At 42.6% G+C, this 18,589-nt stretch overlaps 4 protein-coding genes across 6 annotated transcripts; 3 read left to right on the forward strand and 1 right to left on the reverse strand.

Annotated features, from left to right (window-relative positions):
- Nucleotides 1–515: 515 nt before the first annotated feature.
- LOC146990767 (gap junction alpha-8 protein-like) lies at nucleotides 516–4,596 on the forward strand. The gene is made up of 11 exons (XM_085803362.1): nucleotides 516–696; nucleotides 1,146–1,228; nucleotides 1,306–1,484; nucleotides 2,045–2,116; nucleotides 2,267–2,347; nucleotides 2,578–2,896; nucleotides 2,998–3,176; nucleotides 3,278–3,349; nucleotides 3,483–3,560; nucleotides 3,701–3,886; nucleotides 4,062–4,596. The coding sequence occupies exons 2-11, from the start codon at nucleotides 1,159–1,161 to the stop codon at nucleotides 4,182–4,184; spliced, it is 1,359 nt and encodes a 452-aa protein (XP_085659488.1). The 5' UTR covers nucleotides 516–696; nucleotides 1,146–1,158; the 3' UTR covers nucleotides 4,185–4,596.
- A 152-nt stretch (nucleotides 4,597–4,748) lies between these two features.
- On the reverse strand, nucleotides 4,749–9,003 carry LOC146990768 (uncharacterized). Of its 2 annotated transcripts, none has more exons than XM_085799067.1 (6): nucleotides 8,715–9,003; nucleotides 7,537–8,035; nucleotides 7,034–7,283; nucleotides 6,063–6,312; nucleotides 5,406–5,970; nucleotides 4,749–5,299 (listed from the first exon to the last, which is right to left on the reverse strand). In XM_085799067.1, exons 2-6 carry the CDS (start codon nucleotides 8,019–8,021, stop codon nucleotides 4,903–4,905), a joined length of 1,947 nt encoding a protein of 648 aa, XP_085655193.1. In that variant the 5' UTR covers nucleotides 8,022–8,035; nucleotides 8,715–9,003; the 3' UTR covers nucleotides 4,749–4,902. The 2 variants fall into 2 exon arrangements, with proteins under 2 accessions (XP_085655193.1, XP_085655200.1); XM_085799074.1 differs by having other exon boundaries at nucleotides 4,873–5,256; nucleotides 8,715–8,850.
- Nucleotides 9,004–9,498: 495 nt separating this feature from the next.
- cyp4f3 (cytochrome P450, family 4, subfamily F, polypeptide 3) lies at nucleotides 9,499–13,600 on the forward strand. 2 transcript variants are annotated; one of them, XM_085799084.1, is made up of 13 exons: nucleotides 9,499–9,774; nucleotides 10,223–10,367; nucleotides 10,511–10,564; nucleotides 10,656–10,783; nucleotides 11,474–11,595; nucleotides 11,692–11,838; nucleotides 11,956–12,079; nucleotides 12,153–12,219; nucleotides 12,324–12,453; nucleotides 12,549–12,682; nucleotides 12,841–12,905; nucleotides 12,997–13,079; nucleotides 13,166–13,600. In XM_085799084.1, exons 1-13 carry the CDS (start codon nucleotides 9,571–9,573, stop codon nucleotides 13,383–13,385), a joined length of 1,623 nt encoding a protein of 540 aa, XP_085655210.1. In that variant the 5' UTR covers nucleotides 9,499–9,570; the 3' UTR covers nucleotides 13,386–13,600. The 2 variants fall into 2 exon arrangements, with proteins under 2 accessions (XP_085655210.1, XP_085655216.1); XM_085799090.1 differs by having other exon boundaries at nucleotides 10,515–10,564; nucleotides 13,166–13,489.
- A 487-nt stretch (nucleotides 13,601–14,087) lies between these two features.
- Nucleotides 14,088–18,133, forward strand: LOC146990770 (uncharacterized). The gene is made up of 11 exons (XM_085799100.1): nucleotides 14,088–14,386; nucleotides 15,310–15,465; nucleotides 15,565–15,708; nucleotides 15,789–15,952; nucleotides 16,093–16,186; nucleotides 16,308–16,421; nucleotides 16,561–16,581; nucleotides 16,747–16,767; nucleotides 16,881–16,907; nucleotides 16,995–17,054; nucleotides 17,137–18,133. Exons 1-11 carry the CDS (start codon nucleotides 14,311–14,313, stop codon nucleotides 17,154–17,156), a joined length of 897 nt encoding a protein of 298 aa, XP_085655226.1. The 5' UTR covers nucleotides 14,088–14,310; the 3' UTR covers nucleotides 17,157–18,133.
- Nucleotides 18,134–18,589: the final 456 nt, after the last annotated feature.

Genomic DNA, 18,589 nt, shown 5'->3' on the forward strand with positions numbered 1-18,589 from the left:
TCTGACTCTCCACCTGGGACAACACATACACAAAAAACATTTAGTCACACAAAAATATAGCTACAAATGTTATATTAAAAATGCATGCATGTATAAATGTTATCATTACTTTCTCCTCAGTGTGCACAAAGAGTTTTACATGAAGGGACGGTAGTTTTTTTTTCCTTTTCTTTTTTACCACCAAGTGTAAAATAAACTGTAAAAACATGAACCAGTTCTGTTGTCGCTCTAAGACGACTACAAAAGCACAAAGTCAACAATCCAGCCTGTCTGCATGAACACACTAACATCTCCACACACTGATAAACTCTAATAAAATGAATAACACATAAACTCTTAAAAATGCATGCATGTGTGAACTTATGATTGCTTTCTCCTCAGCATGCAAACAACGGGCTAAACAGAGTGTATACATAATAGATTATCAAATTAAACCAATGACATCACATGATTTTCTAGAAGCATGGAAATGGTAGATGTTTAGATTAAAAAGAAACAACCAAGCTGCTGCTGCTGCCTACGTCTTCCTTACAGTAACTCCACCTTCAAATTCCAGAGAATACTACGTACTTGGTAGGCTGCAGTCAGAGGGAGGATGTTTCTGGAAAGGGGCGGAGGAAGGACCCAGACTTTGACTACTATGGGCTGGAGCTCCCACTTTTTTATTTCAAAGGCAAAAACTCTTCCAGATTGAATGTAAGTAACGTGTGACTTTCTTATTGTTGATGGAATATAGATTTTTAATGGAGTCTTTTTTTTACACTGTTGCTTTGCTGCTTTGCCTGATGTAAACGCTATGAATGCTTTTTTCCAACACTGCCTGATGTGTTTGTAAAACTGTCAACTCTAACATGTAACTCTTAAACTGACGAAGATGAGATCTCTACTACGTTATGTCTTTGAAGAACACCTTCCGTAGTGTGGCGGTCCAAAGAACTCTGCAACTATTGTCCTGTATTAATATATAATGTTGCATCGAGCAACGTGAACTGAGAGAGAGGCCAAAACATAGACAGGAAACACAAGGAGCAGATTTGCTGTTCCCACACATGAAAACTGGACTCATGCCATATATTCTAGTGCTTATCTCTCACGACACGAGAGATGAAGAAATGTTTCATGTCCTCTCTTTGACCCTTTCTCAGTACAACAGAGACCATGAAGAGCCAGCAGCTGGGTTTCTTGCACCGCGTTCTCTTCAAATGGCAATCTCAGGCAACTCTCACCGGTAGGGTTCAGTGCACTGTCTGTTTTAAACATTGCTGGATTCAGAAGTGAATCACAATGGAGAAACCTTTCTCTCAGGTAAAACTGTGCTGCCTGTGCTGCTGCTCATCCGACTGGTGGCGCTGGGATGTGCCGTGCAGACGGCCTGGCTGAACGATGAGGGGGAGTTTGTCTGTAACAGCCAGCAACCCGGCTGTGCCATGAGCTGTTACAATCAAGCCACGCTTATTTCCCCAACACGGCTGTGGACACTACAGGTGGAAACTTTCAACAACTTTATTGTGCACCTAAATTATGTATTTCATGTTAATGTGAATGGTTATTGTTTCAATCTCAAGTGGGAATCAATCGCTAGTGTTTACAGTCAGAAAACACAAAGTAGAAATCATCTCTGTGACTCACCAGGGTGGCAGCATCCCTGAAGGTGTGGTTGTTTCCTGTGTCGGTTTCCAAAACTGTTGAGGAAGAGGTGTCACGGTCAGATGTGGCCGGTTTGATTCCCTCTCCTCCGCCAGACCCTGAAAGAAAACACTTACAGTCAATCTATATCAATGCACTACAAACTAACTTTGAAACCACTTTTCTGTTTGTTTCTTCTGTTCTCTGCTGATCAATCAAATAGTTTCTTGCTTTTTTGAGTTCACTTCAAATCAAGAACAAAATTTGAACTTCAAAAATGGCCACTGTGGCTGAAATAATTTATATTTGGGCATATACTATATTTCAGAAAGCATTCAACTTAGATTGGGTTCCCTTCCTTCACCTGACTGTGCTGAGGATTTATAAGAATAAGAATAACAACATGAAATCTCCACAGTTGCTTCTGGTCTGGGCTCCTGGTCTTGTTTTTCTCTGCTACCTGATCCACCTCACCAACCGAGAAAGCCAGGTAAGGAGAATGACTTGTAAGTCAAATGGAAGGTGCATTAATTTAGCTGTTTTCAAGTGTTGCAGTAGTTTTTTTGCTTTAATTTCCAGGGTTTAGATATTTTCTATGCAAAAACAGTCTTACAGATTACATCCTTCTATTCATTTCAAGGTAAAGACAAGAGATGAGGAGGTCAAAGGTCAACCTCGGGGGGCATATCTGGCCTGTGTGGCCTTTGTCATACTGGTAGAGGTAAGACACGACAAGATTTCATAATTGTAATTAAACTACGCCAAGTGGAGAATGGTATCTGAAAAATTGACACTTACCGGTACTTTATTCTGAGTTTTGCATTTAACTGACTCTTTACTTCACACTATTTTTATGTACGTAATATAAATCTGCTTTTAATATTCGAAAATTGATTTAGTCTCATGTTTCTTCAGGATGCTGAACTTTAATGGCTTATGCTTCCATTGCAGGTTGGATTTGTTGTGGCTCAGCAATTTCTCTACAGTTTCTCGGTACATTCTCGCTTTGTGTGTACAGTGAGTCCATGTCATCATACAACAGAGTGCACCGTACCGCATGCATGGGAGAAGTCGGTGTTCCTGTTAATCATGTTCACAGCATCCTGCGTCTCCCTCCTGCTGAATGCCACAGAGTTATTTTATGTGCTGCTGTGGTGCAAGGCGAGGAAAGGACAGCTCAACGATGCAGAGGAAGAGTCAGAGGTTGAGGAGAGAGGGAGTTTCCTGACTCAGCTGCTGGCCATGTGGCATTCCCACGCTGGTCTTTTGGGTACTGGATGAAAAATAAGCACAAAAAAAAGTTATAATATGATCAATGAGTTAACGATGATGACAATAACTGCACTTAATACAGTGGTACGTGTCCCTCAGGTGAAACCGTGCTCCCAGTGTTGCAGCTGATTCGGCTTGTTGTTGTCGGAGCAGCGGTGCATCCACTCTGGTTTGCAGATTCAACACGCTTTATCTGTCATACCGCCCAACCGGGCTGTGAACAAGCTGCATTCAGCATGATGACTCCCATCTCTTTACTAAATTACTGGACACTGCAGGTATCAGTGTTGGGATTGTGATAAAATATTTCAATATTAAGTAACAAAACATATTTCAAACTGTCAAACATTTCATTCATTAACAATTACTTAATCTCTAGGTGATTCTTGTTTTGGCTCCTGGTCTGGTTTTCTTCTGCTACTTGGTCAAAATCATCGTCACAGAAAAAGAGGTGAAAAACATAAGACATTTATTTGACTAATACCATCAAATAACATCAGAGTCAATCTGATAACAACTTTTTTCTTTTCTTTGAATCTGTGTATTAATGGATAATCTTCTTCTCTGCATGACTTTCCTGCCAGAGAGGCCCCGGATCTTTGGCTCAGTGTTATGCACAGGGGGCGTATTTGGGCCTCTTGATAAGTGTCGTACTGCTAGAGGTGAGATTTAGTTTGACAGGGTGAGAAAATACTGTAATGAATGTGCATTGTTTTTACTAGTTAATGTGATTTAAACTAGATCACATGATACAACATTTTCTAAAGTATAACTGTCTATGTTCTGTCTCTCTTGTTTCTAGGTGGGATTTGCAGTGGGGCAGGTGAAGATTTATGGTCTTTCCCTGTCTCCAACCTTCATAGCTGCCACTCTGCCGTGCTCCTTCGCCGTCGAATGTTACATCTCCCAGCAAAGAGAGAAGACGGTGTTCATGATCATTATGTTCTCGATGGCGTTGCTGTCAGCCCTGCTGACCCTGGTGGAGATGGTGAGTTCAAGGTCCACAGAACATGAAATTTAGCTTCAGAGAGAAAAGGGCTCTGCAAGTGTTTCAAATTCTCACCATGGCATGCCGATATGTATTAATAAAAAACGGTGTTGTGAGATTGGTACTACATTCAGAATAGAAAACATGTGCTAAACATTACCTTCGAATCCAACAGTGCGTGGTGTTTAAGAGAGGGAAGCCGTGGAGAAGGAGCCACAAGTCATCAGAGGCCTCAGGCTTTCAGATGTTGTCCGTACAGGAACAAGCAGAAACTACACAGGACAAGGAAAAATGTTGAACTCAACAGCTGCTCTCAGCTTTATTGGTTGTTGTTGTTGTTGATGTCTTTTGTACGGTGACCTTGAGTGTCCTGAAAGGCACACATTTATAAAATGAATTCTTATTACTATGATTATTTTCAGACACACCCTACAATACAGTAAACGAGTCAGACATCCAATCAGCTGATTTACACTTATTTCTACACTTCATATTCGACATTGTGAATGTAATGCACTCCTCCCACTCCTTGTACTCAATTCTCCTTTTATTACATTTACTCCTTCTCTAACGGCACAAATAGTACAACAGCCACAGAAACACATTCTAGGGTTTAAACAATGTGCTGATGTTGTAGCTGAATCACAGTGACTCTGCTGGTCTCATGATGATGAGCTCTATGAATGTGTGTGCATGTTGTAAATAAAGGACTCAAGAAAATTTGTGTTCATGACTTCATTATCTTCGATTGCTTGTATGAAGGTGCAACGTGCTCTGTGAAGTTTAGGCCCAAAGACCAGGTTTAGCAGTTTCTTCAAAGAAACATCCCAGGACTAAATGACAAATCTAACACATGCTTTTTGCACTGTCAACAAAAACACTTTATTTTTCTCAAATATTGCATTCAGTGTGAAGACCTTGAAGTTACAGGGACTTACACGCATACACATCTCATATTCACATATTTTTAAGCAAATAATTGAGACATAAGAAAAGTAGTGAACAACAACAAAGACTTAGGATCTGTCCTTAGCTTGCAGGCAAGAGGGCAGAAAGGAGGACAGCCGGTATCTTCTAGCAGCAGACTGGTTTGGGGTAGCTTGGAGTCGAGTAGACCAGCCTGGACCAGAGTTTGGACTTGCCTGGACTGGCCTGGTATAGCTGGGTCCACTTGTGACAAATGGAGGCATCAGGTCAGATCCACTGATGGTACGGAGAGGAGAAGCGGCCCCAGCCAGCTTCTGCTCCTGCCCTGCATCATCCACTGGTTGAGAGGAGCTGCCGGCCATCTGTGATTGGTCAACTTCCATTTCTGATTGTTGCTCTGAAGCCACAGAGCAACAATGTGGCGGACTGTGCTCCGTTGTCTCCTGGTGTGACAGACGCACGGGAGACCAGAGGTCAGAGGTGGAGCTGAAAAGGGCACAAACAGTTTTACAGTTTTTACATTTTACATGTCTCATTGCTGTTTGGTAAAATTGGAGATTTAAAAAAAAATAATAATACAAATTAGATTTACCTGTTGAATGATGTCTCAGTGGAAGAGGAGGGGGGAGAGTATGGTGGCCACTGGTGTTTACGTGGGCTCGCCATGGTCACATAGTCATCGATAGGATGCCCAGATGAACTGTCGCTGAGCCGTGGGGACATCATCATGTAGCCGAGCACTTCCTCCTCTTCTCCCAGCTCCCAGCTCTCCGTCCTGCAGGCTGCAGCGCTGCACTGCTCCATCTTCATTTCCATGTAGCTGCCGGCCCCCGGCTCGGGGCTCTGCTGGGATCTCAAAGGGCTGAGACGTGAAGAGAGGCTCAGAGTAGATTCAGGCTCCGTTTTGTCCGGTTTACGTGGCTCTAGGAACGATTGTGGGCTGAGGTTGACGTCAGTGTTTCTGGAAGCTGGGGCGACACTGCGTTGTCTCACATTAACCGACTTGTCTCTGTACTTGGGTCGGCTGCGTTTTGACACCAGAAGTGCTTGAGGCCGGTTGTAGCTGGTTGGTGAACAGCTGAAGTCAGGAAGAGCTCTGAGTGCCCGCACTGTCTCCCGAACCATTTCATGAATGTGCTGAGCAATTCCTGGGTTTCCTGCACCGACAGACAGACAGACATCACGATGAAGGGTCACAGTCCAGCAGTAAGGCAGTAATAAGATCAACACAGCTTTCAGTCTTGATTACCTTGATCTCTTGCTTCCATCCAAATCTCACCAGGACCATCAGGCGCCGTCCTGCCAAGTTCCACAAAAAACGAACCATCCAAGTGCCCGAAGCGTCGAACACTTAGCAAAGGTATCGTAACTGAGGGCAAATCGCGGCACGAACCCACTCTGACCAACACGAGTGATGTCGCTGTGAGGCAGAGCCGGGTCTCTCCTGTGAGGGACTTGGAGCGGCCAAGACCTCTGGGCTTCACCGAGACCGGCCAGACCTTTGACGAAGATGAACGGTGCAGGAGCGAAGATTGGGCAGGGATATTTTTTGTTTCTTTTCATGATCTGGCTCTTGAAAAGCTCTTCCTTTAAAAGGATAGTCCAACATTTGTCAGTGCAAGCTATTTTTGGAAGTTAGTTGTTTGAGGTAAATTCAGAGACTGCTTGCCAAAAAACTGCCCCCGACGGGAACGCACATCAGCAGTTTTGTATGAATTTACCTCTAAAACAACTCCGTCTCGTAATGTTCTGTTATTATCTCATAGCGTGGTGAATGTGCAGGTCACAACTTGTCCACCAGAGCATTTTGGAGTTGTTGGATTGTGTATTTGATTTGAGTTTGATGAGGGAAACCAAGAAATCCCATTAGCCTCGGCCATTCTAAAAATATCTTGCACTGACAATTAAAGGTAACGAACCTACTCCTAAAACTATAGGGATTATGGCAATGGGCCAATTTGCCAAAATGTTGAACTATCCCTTTAACTGAAATGTTTTCTTATTTTATATAGTTCTCAGTTCTGTTGCCTGGAGGTACACCTTATGTAACATACTGTAAATACGCTGTTGAATTTAGGAGATGATTAAAAGCTGACTTTAGGTTGTTATTAAAAATTGTGCAGCATTTTTAAGAAATTCACTTTAAAACCATTTTTAATTTACCTGTCTTATATTTCAATCTGCTATTTGCAACATACAAAAAATTTAATTTGGTCTAACCTCTTTGAAGAAAGCAGCAGGGGGCAGAGTGCAATATCCATCATCATCTTCGTCAAATGTTTCTCCATGGTCTTCATCCCTCTGCTCTTCCTCCATCAGTTTCTTAACCGCCATGTACCACTCGTCTTGCTCCAGTTGGTCCTCCGCCACCAGCACCATGGTCTGATCCTTGGCGTACACGGCTACTGTGTGGCCTTTCCTGGAGCTGCCGGTCCGGCTCACACCCAGACAGCACCTCAGGTAAATCACTCTGTGGAGGAGGAAGAAGTTTAGGTTCATTATAGATTATAATGCTTCAGCAGTCACTTCAAAATATGGCGTTATTACAGTACAGTATCATGGGACAAAGTAATTGACACTGCTGACACAAATCAAGTGAAATTTACACTGTGGCGTTGGGATTTCTCAACATTTGAATGATGAGTTAATGTGAAGCCCCATTTAAACCCTTTACACTCATTTTAGTGATTTTTTAATTTTTAAATTTATTTATTTTTACCAACCCTTGCTTGTTCGATGCAAACAGCACGGCTTTACCAGAAGACTTCTCCATTGCTGTGAACTTCTCCTGGCTCTTGTACCACTCAAGTCTGCTCGGCCCAGTGTGACTTCCAGCTCGCAGGACGAAATATCTTCTGTGGTTTCGATCCAGCTTCCCCAGGTAGCCCCGTTTCACCACGTCGCTCTGTGGCCCAGAGGAGTTGATGAGGGCGCCGGCCAGAGAGACAGATGCCCGGCTGGTGCAGAAGAGTTCCTCGTAGAAACAAGACGAAGGAAGTTCATTTCTTCGTATCCCGATCCGATGGTCCCCTGAGTTCTCGTCCTCCTCCATCTGTCGATCATCCATCCACGGAGGCCGCAGGGGAGATTCAACGGCAAGCTGCGTTTGGATGGAGCTGTGGCAGCGAGACGACAGAGGGGAGCTCGAAGCAGGTGGCGATCTGCTTTGGCTGTTGGACCTGTCGTAGCCTTCAGCCATCGCCTCCATTTCCAGATGAAAACCTGTCACATGCACACAGGAAAAAGATGCAAACAAAGAGGTTAACATGATGTGTGACTACCAAAACAAAAACAAAAAAGATTGACTAGCCGAAGAGACTTCCTCTGCTATAAAGACTATGATGATATATTGTATGTGAACCATGTTTATTGATGTATTTAACCACTCTTATACTATTTCCATGCATTCAGCCATGCTTTACTATCTCTTAGCAGAAACTAGGTGTTCAGAGTCAGTAGTTCCCAATTATTAGAGTACCGGTAATAAAATCTCATGAAGAAGTAATATAAACACTTTACAGTAGGGAAATTTTTAAAAATCTACAATTAAAAACAAAGAGACAGATCATCTGCATGTATAACCAGAAGAGGGAAAAAAACGATTGCATGATAAACTCACAAGAAAAAGTCTATTACATGGACCACCAATAGAAAGGTGCAGATTCTTACACAAACAATGATATTCAGCTGATGAAATATTGAGGAAAATATCAAATTATTATAAAATAAAAGTGTTACTTTAGACTTTACAGAGCCTAAAACACAGTAAAATTTTAATGCAGCCCTCCAAAACAGCACAGTTCATCCGCACCGTGAAATGAAGCTAATCAGCACCTGGCTAATTGTTTTTAGCATGATAACGTTAGCCACATTTAGACACATTAGCTGAGTTAAAACTTACCAAAAGCTGACAGGTGTGAACATTACACACTTAAACACACACCCAGCGTCGCCCAATTTTCATTTCAAACAGTCTGTAGATGCCAAAGAGTGGTTTCCAAACTTATTTTCCAGCGACTTTGTTGTGTTTTGTTTGTGCTCAGGTGTATCTGCACAACAATCAGTGAGGCCTTCAGGGGCTCCTCGTAAAACTCATGCTCAGTCGCTCGTTCAATTTTTTGCAAGGAAAAAAAAAAGATTTCTTAGGTGTCTTTGTGACTACTTTCATCAAAAATGTTTCATGCAGTTATCTTGGAATAAAACAATGAATTTAAAGCATGAACACTGTTATTTAATTACAAGCTAAAGCCATTTTCCCTTCCATCATTTAGATCTACTCTAATTCTAATATGTCAATGAATTTTGTACTGCTATAGTTTGGCAGCATATTTAAAATCATAGGTTTTCCTTAACGCCATTATAAGTAATTTCATTTAGTAAACTCACTGTGGCGACACCGTGCCCACAACTTCCACATTTCCACTCCATCATGTTCTGCAATTACACAGTAAAATTAAATGTGATTCACCTTCAACAGTAAACTGTTGGTTTAAGATGATGTGATTGGCTTAAACAATACTTGGATAAACTGTGCTCAGGGCATGCATTTACTTTAACCCCTGCTTGTAAAGGTTACATCAGCAGCTCTTCCTGTTGTAATAATGATGGTAACGGGTGGAACAGGTTGTTTCCTGCGTGTTTCAACATCACCAACTTCTCATTGTCAGCTGAGCTCTACCTCAGTCAAAGTAGGACAGCTGTCGAGCAGCACAGACGTCAGCCACCGCTCGCTCGTCCTATCTCTTCTCTTTCACAGGATGTCTCTCCTCCAGAGTGTCCTCTCTCAGGTCCTCAGCTGGGCCAGCATCTCCCTGGTCCTGAATGTGGTCGGTACAGGACTGGCTGCGTTGGTCGCATTTCTGATAGCGAGGCTGTTGGCGCGTCACGCCTGGTACACACACAGACTGTCTTCCTTCAGCAAACCACCTGCAGACTCTTGGCTGATGGGGCATCTGGGCCAGGTAGGGCACACACACACACACACACACACACACACACATCAAAGCTGGAGGAACACACACATTAACACGCAAGAACAGCATAACTTGTCTGTACTTATGTAGCGGCATTTGTTCATTTATGACCCATAAATGTTGTGAGTTTAGCACGATGATGAAACGGCACATCAGGAAATCCAACTGTAGATTTCACAGTGTGATACGGGAAGTCTTCATCATTGCAAAATATTCTTATTACCAAATGTTCTCTTTGCGATATATCCTCCTGATATCTTAAAGAAGTCTCAATCTAGAAAAACTTACTTTACTTACTCTCAACTTAAAAAGACAAAGCTTATCCATCTTCACAGGAGCTTTGTTTTTATTAATGAAAATGGAGCTGATTGTAATCTAATCTTTAGCTTGTGCGTTTAAATAATATTGATTTTTTTTTTGTGTGTGTGTGCCTCAGATGCAGAGCACAGAGGAGGGTCTCCAACAGGTGGATGAGCTGGTGCAGACGTACAAACACTCCTGCAGCTGGTTCCTGGGTCCTTTCTATCACCTGGTCAGAGTCTTCCACCCTGACTATGTCAAACCTCTATTAATGGCACCTGGTAGGTTTACACACCATCAGTAAAATTAAATGTGATATGGAATTGTTACGGATCTATAACCACATTTTCCCAAAGCTTCCTCTAATGCTCAGTGTTATTTTATGTCCTCCTTCCACTACACCTCACTCCTTTATCCATTCAAGCCAGCATTACAATGAAAGATGAGCTCATCTATGGTCATCTGCGTCCATGGCTTGGTGAGTCTCGTAACACGGCCTAATCTAACTCGGCTAATCAAGAATCCATCACAAGTCACGGTCATCAAGCCATGTCTCTCTTGTGTCCCAGGACAGAGTCTGTTGCTAAGCAATGGGGAAATGTGGTCTCGCAGGAGGCGGCTGCTGACTCCGGCGTTTCATTTCGATATATTGAAGAACTACGTCGTCACCTTCAACACCTCAACTAACACCATGCATGTGAGAAACACACACACACACATAGTGCATTATTTCAAAACTTTTTTTGTTATTAAAGCAGAAGTAAGTGATCCGGTCATTTTGGCTAATGCTGCGTTCCAGGCAGGCTTTTGAAACTGTAAGTTACAGCTTCAAGTCACGACTTACGACTTTGTAGCGTTCCAGGCAACCCGCAACTCGCGTTTCTCCGACCTGTTTTACCTGTGAAAGTCACTATAACGGCCACTTGTAACTTCCGACCTGTGAACTCGCACCAGATCGACCTGGTACGACTTCACAGGTCGGAAAAACACGAGTTACGGGCTGCCCTGAACGCACCATAACGTCTTGTCAGCCGATGGAGTTAGCAGCCCCCGCCCTCGTCATGGATCTATTGGTCCTCGTCCCTACGTCACCACATTCACGCGCATCCCTTGGCTGCACACACAGCCCTTCATGCCGTTCTCTCTCCTCATTGGATAAAAATTGTAGGATACAAGAAAAGTTTTCTCCTCGGCTCAGAGCAGAGCAGAGTGACTGAGAGACCCGTGTTTCGGTCCAAACACTCTATGTAAGTGATTGCTGTCGGAAGATATAACTATTTAAGACTTATATTAACACAAAAATATTGCTTACTTCTGCTTTAATTCAATTTGTGACGAATGAAGTCTAGCATCTGTCTCTCTGTCTCTGTGTGTGTTTATCGCTCAGGATAAATGGCGCCGCCTGGTGGCAGAGGGCACGACCAACGTAGAGATGTTCGACCATGTCACTCTGATGACACTGGACAGCTTACTCAAATGTGCCTTTAGCTACAACAGCAACTGTCAGGAGTAAGGACACCTGTTTTACCATTTTACACAGAGCTCACAATTAACCTTTGCTGCAATTAACAATTAACTCTTTTTTTCAAAATGCCGTCCGCCCAGGGGTACCAGTGAGTACGTGTCAGCCATAGTGGAGCTCAGTGACCTCATAATAGATCGTCGCCTCAAGATTTTACACCACTGGGACTGGATCTACTGGAGAACACAGCAGGGGAAACGATTTAAAAAGGCCTTAAGTGTTGTACACAGGTACAGTCCATGCACAGGTGTGACCTCCTGAACCTTTACGCATAGCACACAATCAAATCCTATAGTGATGTCTGTTTTTTTTTCCTCTAATACACTACGTTTCGGTGGTGTTTGCAGGTTCACCAGGGAGGTGGTTCAGAGGCGTCGTGCCCTCATTAGCCAACAGAGGGAGACAGGAGCAGATTCCACCAAGGCACCGACAAGAAAGCAAGATTTTGTGGACATCATACTGCTGTCAAAGGTAAGACAGAAGTTGAATGAAGGAGGAATAAAGATGGATCGGTGGGCATTACTTTGTGTGTGTGTTTCTGCAGGATGTGGATGGACAAGGCCTAACGGATGAGGAGATACAGGCAGAAGCCAACACCTTCATGTTTGCTGGTAAAAAGCAAGGATGTCACTTTTTCTGAACAGCTACTCCTAAAAAATGTTGAAATTACAGAAAAAACTAAAACTTACAACTTCATTTGATGTCTTTTCCACAGGTCACGACACAACAGCCAGTGCTATTTGCTGGACGCTGTATAATCTAGCACGCCACGCCGACCATCAGGAAAAATGCAGGCAGGAAGTGGTAGATCTAATGCAAGGACGAGACGGACAGGAAATAGAGTGGTGAGACAACACACATGCATATACACAATGTAAACTTCATTTCCCGTTTAACAGATTTGACCTTTTCTGTATGTACTTACACACTTCCTCTAAAGGGAAGATCTGGCCCACCTCACCTTCACCACCATGTGCATCAGAGAAAGCCTCAGACTGCACTCTCCTGTGCAGGCTGTCACCAGGAATTACACCCAGGACATGACGCTGCCGGGCGATCGGATAGTACCACAGGGTGAGAGGGAGAAACTCTTGTCTTGGCTCTGTTAAAATAAAAAAAATGGAGAAATTGAAAGAGTGTCTTTTGGATGGAGGATTTGCAACTTCCTCAACAGGGAAGTGAAATTCCTGATAAGAGTAGTTGGTTTATTTGTTCTGTAAACGCCCCCTCAGGTACAATTTGCCTGGTCAGTATTTATGGAACGCACCACAACCCGACTGTCTGGACAAACCCAGATGTAAGAAACTAATAGCATAATCATACTTTTATTTTCACTTCCATCCAGCTCTGCTGTGTTTAACTTGCATGATTTTCTTTTCCTCTGCCAGGAGTTTGACCCTCTGCGATTTGACCCGACCAACAAGGAACACCACTCCTCTCACGCCTTCATCCCCTTCTCCTCAGGCCCCAGGTATCATCCCCTGACATTATCTTTAAGGCCTGTAAATGAGACATGCTGGTAAACGAACGAACAAACCAACCTGCGTGTGTTCACAGGAACTGCATCGGCCAGAAGTTCGCTCTGGCAGAGCTGCGAGTGGTCGTGGCGCTGACCCTGCTCAGGTTTCGTCTGACCCCAGGAGTGAACCCTGAGCTGGGATCCGGCTCGGGAGGCGTTCGCCGGCTCCCCCAGCTCGTCCTGCGTGCTGAGGGAGGCCTGTGGCTGCAGCTGGAGCCTCTGACTCCACCCGACATGGAGGAACCACTGGAAGGCTGATCGAACAGGATGAAACATTCACCTGTTTTATAAATAAAACCGTGTTGCTGTAATTGTGCCTACTGTGTTTATACTATTTGCAACTTTTTCTGCACAGATCTTGAATGTAATTCACTTGACTGAAGTATTGAATGATAGAATACGCAAAATTACTGTTGAAACATGTATTATTGTTCTGCTTGGTTTAAATAAATCCTAATTTATCCTGGCTTTCTCTTTAATCTCTGATTGAATACACAATTGAAACATTTATCATTGTTCTGCTTGGTCTAAAATGATCCTGATGTTCTCATCCATTGTAAGACACCTAGCTTTAGAAAAGAGTCCACACCCAGATGTGTGCCACCACATCTGTCTTTGGAGGCTCAGTTTGACAGCAGCACTGCCAGGCTGTGAGGCATCAATGTGCCTTTTCCAAATCTGTTCTATTGGATTTAGGTGGATTAAGTTTAAATCATCATATAAAATGTCTGATTACCTTTGAAAATACCATATTAATCAGTTTTCTCCCATTTGCAAAGTGTCAATTTCCTCATTTTCCTTTTATTTTCTTCAATTTGCAAAGGGTTTAGACGTATTGTTTATTATATTATTAATTTTACACTAAGCCTGCCTAACAAAAACGCCTCTGATGATGACTGCGTTACGTATGTATGATAAATAGTGTAATATCACTGTTAGGGCGGAGACTCGTCTGGTTGAACGAGCTTTCAAAATAGTTTCACTTTTGTGTCTTCCGCCCGCTGCTGCCTCGCTACTGCAAAGCTAGTGCTACGTGACTTTTCTTTTCCTTTTTTTATGCTATAAAGCTTACACATTTAACCTGTGGAGTTTTTAGCTGTTAAATAACATGACTTGAAGCGTTTCTGTGGCTTCATATCGGACGTAGTTTAGATTTCCCTCACGTACCGACGGGCAGTGGAAAATGTGGCCGGCTCTGTGCCTCACCATCTTGGCCGGTTTGTCGTGTTTTCTTCCGGACGTCGTGTCGGCTCAGACCCGTAAGTTTGTCCTTATTCTTCTTCCTCTGCTTCTTCTTTCTCTTATTTTTAACCCACTCGTTTGTTTATGTATTAATGCGCGGTGTAACTACAGCAGTTTCCGCTCGAAGTGTCTGCAAAAGTTGCGTCGCAGTACTATGAGTTCCTATTTGTACAGTGTGGCCCCACCCATTGGTGTTGTTAACTTGCACGTTTCAGTAATTTGGTGATATACCTGACAACAACAGCGCATGAGGCGTTCAGGTGTCGTAATAACATATAAGTCAAGATAATAAGAGTTCATACAGTAGCATGCAAAAGTTTAGGCACCCCGGGTCAAATGTCTGTTGAACAGTGAAGCAAGTGGAAGATTAAATAATCTCTAAAAGGCATAACGTTACAGATGATATAGTCCCTTTACATTTTAAACTATATATATTTCTTATTTTCATCACCTTACATTCTCAAAACGACAGAAAAGGAGAAGGGCCATCAGCAAAGGTTTGGTCACTTTGGAAACTATTACAAAACATCTTGTCTGATACCTTGGTCAAGTTATCTGGGAGCTCAAGTCTCCGGGTTTCCCATTCTTTTGCAGGCTGCTGCCTTTTCACTGATCCTACATAAAATATAGAAAAAGAGTGTTTAATGTTTAACTTTATGCCCTTTAGAGATCATTCAATACTCCACTTGCAGACATTTTGACCAAACTTTTGCATTATACCACTGTTGCTGAACCAGCCTGAAAACCATTAACTTTTTTGTATTTTTCAGTATAGTAATTCCCTGATTTAAATAATTCCAACAGTAAAGCCAAAAGTAGATGTTAGTAGTTCTTTCTGTCCGTGAATGTGGTTGAGAACAGATGAATAATCAGTAAGATCAAGCTCATTAAATGGAAGTTTAGACAGGAAAATGGCCCACTGAGCTTCTTGTCCTTGCAGGTAAACTCTACCGTAAGGAGGGCGATCAAGTTGTCCTCAAACCAGACGTCGAACTGACTCCTCCCATCACCAAAATCGTGTGGAAAGAGGGTAAGAACCTTGCTGCCCAGTGGGATTCATTTGACAATGAGACTTCCTACTTTCGTCATTTCAACGGTAAGCCAACCCTAGTTTAGCTCATCTCTTTGGATCCCTGTGGATCGGATCGATCTTAATGATTGTTGAGATGCTAACACCCTCTGTGTCTGTGTGAAGGGAATGCTAATCTGAACCTTTCAAGTGGAGAGATGACAATCACAAGACTGACTAAAGAGTTCAGTGCCGTCTATACACCAGAAGTCACTGACAAGGGCTCAGTCAGTGACAAGAAGGGCTCACCGATTGATCTCCGAATCATATGTAAGTGGACACACGGTTCAAATATTTAGTTGAGCAACATGGAGACTATCCATTCACCGTTTTCCCTCTAATAACAACAGCTCCTGTCCCTGTACCCACTGTGGCTGAACACTGTGATGAGGAGATGACCACCTGTACTTTCACCTGTGAAGGAGACATCACAGGCGTTGAAGAGGTCGCCTACAAATGGAAAAAAGATGACACAGAGTTGCAATTTTCATCCAGAACTCTCACTGTCAAAAAGGTGGTGTTGATATTTCAGAAAACAAGCATAATGAAAATAAGTGGTTTACATTGACAGCCTGTATTATCTTTACACATCTGTGCCACTGTGGAGGAACCATTGTGACATGATAATACTTTTTTTTTTTACTCATCTTGTAGAATGACAGTATGGGAATAACCGAGTTCAGCTGTGAGCTGAGTAACCCCGTCAGCCGAAACACCAGCGAACCCCTCCCCAACCCTTTCCTGAAGAGTGAGTTATCCCTGTGAAACATATTCTGTTATTTTTTTTCAATGAATCACAGTATGTCATCGCAAATCAAACTTAAAGGTCTGACAGTCTGAGTGAAATCGCTCTTGTTGTTATGTTTCAGCGCCTGATCCTGAGCCGAAGAAGGGTGGTATTAACATTAACATGGGAGTCACAGTCTTGATCTCTCTGGTGGCAGCTGTAGTAGTGCTGGCTCTTGTGCACCGATACAAAGCAGGTATAAATCATGATATTATCCTATGTTTATATGTGTAATAATAGCAGTGAAGATGTGCTTTTGTGTGCATTTATCTGTGCTTGTGTAATATACCTGAGAACAATGATGAGATTTTAATGATCCTGTTGGTTTCCTGCAGGAGAGTGGTTCTACGAAAAAGGTAAGAAAGCAACTTAAACAAGTTTTGTTGTTTGTTAACAACTACATCTCCTCCTGTGGGCACCTGTAAGAGAAACCTGCAACACAATACATCACATTAATGGTGAAAACATCAAGTCTGCTTCTTCCTGTAATGTATTCTCTGTTGTGATTCTTCCCTCTGCAGAATCCCTGCCTTTTGAAGCAGGTCAGTAACTCACCTCACTTGTATTTTAGAGTATTAGGCAGCACCTTTACATGAGTGTGGACTCTGTTTCTGCTCCGTCGTCTCCTAATGTTTCTTCCTTTCTGTCTAACCAGACTTCTGGAGGAAGGAACAGAGGCAACGTGAGTTTGGTTTTGAATTTTTGCTCGATCCTTTGTCTATTATTTTTTCAAAATTATAATATCTTTATGTTCATGTTGTTAATCCAGGGAATAATGCTGCTGAATCTAATGGCACCAGGGATCATCCAGAGCAGGGACATGCAGAAGGTAAGATGGAAAAAGTAAATCCGTAATGGTAATTATGGTACGCAGCAATGTGTGACTCTGTCCTGTCCTGTTCTTTTGGCAGAGGAAGCGCAACTGACATAGACGACGAACAACGCCAATTCACAACGCATCACATGCAAAACAAGACGATCCAGTGCAGCTGAAATGTTTTTCGGGAAATCCATGCACGTTCAGTCCAAGACATTAGGACTTTGTTTCTTGGAGTGAACGTGTCGGTGCTTTGTTTTTTCAGAGAGGCAGAGAAACTTGAGACAATACAAGGAAGCCCCGGTTTAGTGCGCTTTCCTGTGATGAACAGAATACCTGGCACTAGCTGGTACCTCGAGCTCATTAAACCCGACGGCTGAGAATGATCTGAGGCAGATCCGGTGTGGATGCGTTGCACGCGGCTCTGACTGTGCAGGGAGGAACTTGACTGACGGAACGAGGGGGGAAAAAAGGGACGCCATTGTCTGGTTCGGCCCGCCAGCACAACCAACAATCCAGGCTTTGTACAGGACTTTATCGCTGACTGACTCCTCAGCAACAGCTCCTGTGTATGTGTATGTGTGTGAGCACATTTTAAACTCAAAGTCAATCAGCTACTTTCTAGATATATTCTTCTTCACTAAAAACTTGACTCTTAATTTTTCCTTTGTATTAAGCTCTTAAATTTAATCTAAAGATGCGACAGATGTGCGTCTTGTTTTTGCACTTACTTTCCTTTCTTCTTAAGAGTCTAATTTTCAGCCTTTTTCCTGTACTTTGATCCTTTTTCAGAGGGACACTACCGCTCAAAGTGTTTCACATTTGTTTAATGATCCAGCTTTTTTTATGTATTTGTGAACTAATGTGTTTATTGCATATTGTTTTGACTGACAAAGCAGCACTAATGACTTGAAAGTGTTAGTGTTGTAGGCAGAAGATTCATATTGTATAGACACAACATGGCACTGAGATTTCCACACCCCATGAGCTGGTTATTCTATTTGTTGCAATGTGACGTTATGAAGAATATAGATGTATAAATGTGTAAAATGAAATAAACATCATTTTAAGAAGGGACAAAACCAACAGAATCTCAACCTTGAACTCCAGTTTCTGCTTTTTGATTTACATATCTCTCTTTTCTTTTATTATAAAACAGATGGTCTGAATTTGAACCACTAGAGGGCAGCAAGTTTCCACGTTTCACTGATAACAGGTTAAGTCACATGATTGATTTCATCATAATTGACCTAGGTTGTGAGTTCAAGACTGGCAGTGCAGTATATCATTGAGCTACAGCAAGGTGGACGCCAGGATTAGGAGGGCAAACAATGATACAAAAATGGGTAAAATATCTTTAAAACTGGAAACATTTCTAAAAAAAAAATCTAGGAAAAGTGCTTCACACAGTCTGCAATCTTGTCTTCCTTCGTGAGATCTCAGTTTGCACCGAGACTGAGTTCATCACATCTCTGAGCTCAGCTGTAGAAACAGTGGAGAGAGAAATAAACTGAACTCCTCCTGAGAGATGCAGGAAAAAAAATAAA

This window comes from Trachurus japonicus, chromosome 2, assembly GCF_045865225.1.
Source record: "Trachurus japonicus isolate A0001 chromosome 2, Traja_1.0".
In the NCBI taxonomy this organism is placed as follows: domain Eukaryota; kingdom Metazoa; phylum Chordata; class Actinopteri; order Carangiformes; family Carangidae; genus Trachurus; species Trachurus japonicus.

What these genes read in the sequence shown, in the direction of transcription:
- cyp4f3 (XM_085799084.1), top strand. Translation starts at nt 9,571, where the DNA reads ATGTCTCTCCTCCAGAGTGTCCTCTCTCAGGTCCTCAGCTGGGCCAGC. An exon ending in ACCTCTATTAATGGCACCTG is followed by an intron (nt 10,368 to 10,510) that starts GTAGGTTTACAC and finishes TATCCATTCAAG; the next exon opens with CCAGCATTACAATGAAAGAT. An exon ending in TACAACAGCAACTGTCAGGA is followed by an intron (nt 11,596 to 11,691) that starts GTAAGGACACCT and finishes CCGTCCGCCCAG; the next exon opens with GGGTACCAGTGAGTACGTGT.
- LOC146990768 (XM_085799067.1), bottom strand. Translation starts at nt 8,021, where the DNA reads ATGGAGGCGATGGCTGAAGGCTACGACAGGTCCAACAGCCAAAGCAGA. An exon ending in TTTGCATCGAACAAGCAAGG is followed by an intron (nt 7,284 to 7,536) that starts GTTGGTAAAAAT and finishes CCTCCTCCACAG; the next exon opens with AGTGATTTACCTGAGGTGCT. An exon ending in ACTGAGACATCATTCAACAG is followed by an intron (nt 5,300 to 5,405) that starts GTAAATCTAATT and finishes TGCCCTTTTCAG; the next exon opens with CTCCACCTCTGACCTCTGGT.
- LOC146990770 (XM_085799100.1), top strand. Translation starts at nt 14,311, where the DNA reads ATGTGGCCGGCTCTGTGCCTCACCATCTTGGCCGGTTTGTCGTGTTTT. An exon ending in ATCCCTGCCTTTTGAAGCAG is followed by an intron (nt 16,768 to 16,880) that starts GTCAGTAACTCA and finishes CTGTCTAACCAG; the next exon opens with ACTTCTGGAGGAAGGAACAG. An exon ending in AGAGCAGGGACATGCAGAAG is followed by an intron (nt 17,055 to 17,136) that starts GTAAGATGGAAA and finishes TTCTTTTGGCAG; the next exon opens with AGGAAGCGCAACTGACATAG.
- LOC146990767 (XM_085803362.1), top strand. Translation starts at nt 1,159, where the DNA reads ATGAAGAGCCAGCAGCTGGGTTTCTTGCACCGCGTTCTCTTCAAATGG. An exon ending in TCACCAACCGAGAAAGCCAG is followed by an intron (nt 2,117 to 2,266) that starts GTAAGGAGAATG and finishes ATTCATTTCAAG; the next exon opens with GTAAAGACAAGAGATGAGGA. An exon ending in TCATCGTCACAGAAAAAGAG is followed by an intron (nt 3,350 to 3,482) that starts GTGAAAAACATA and finishes CTTTCCTGCCAG; the next exon opens with AGAGGCCCCGGATCTTTGGC.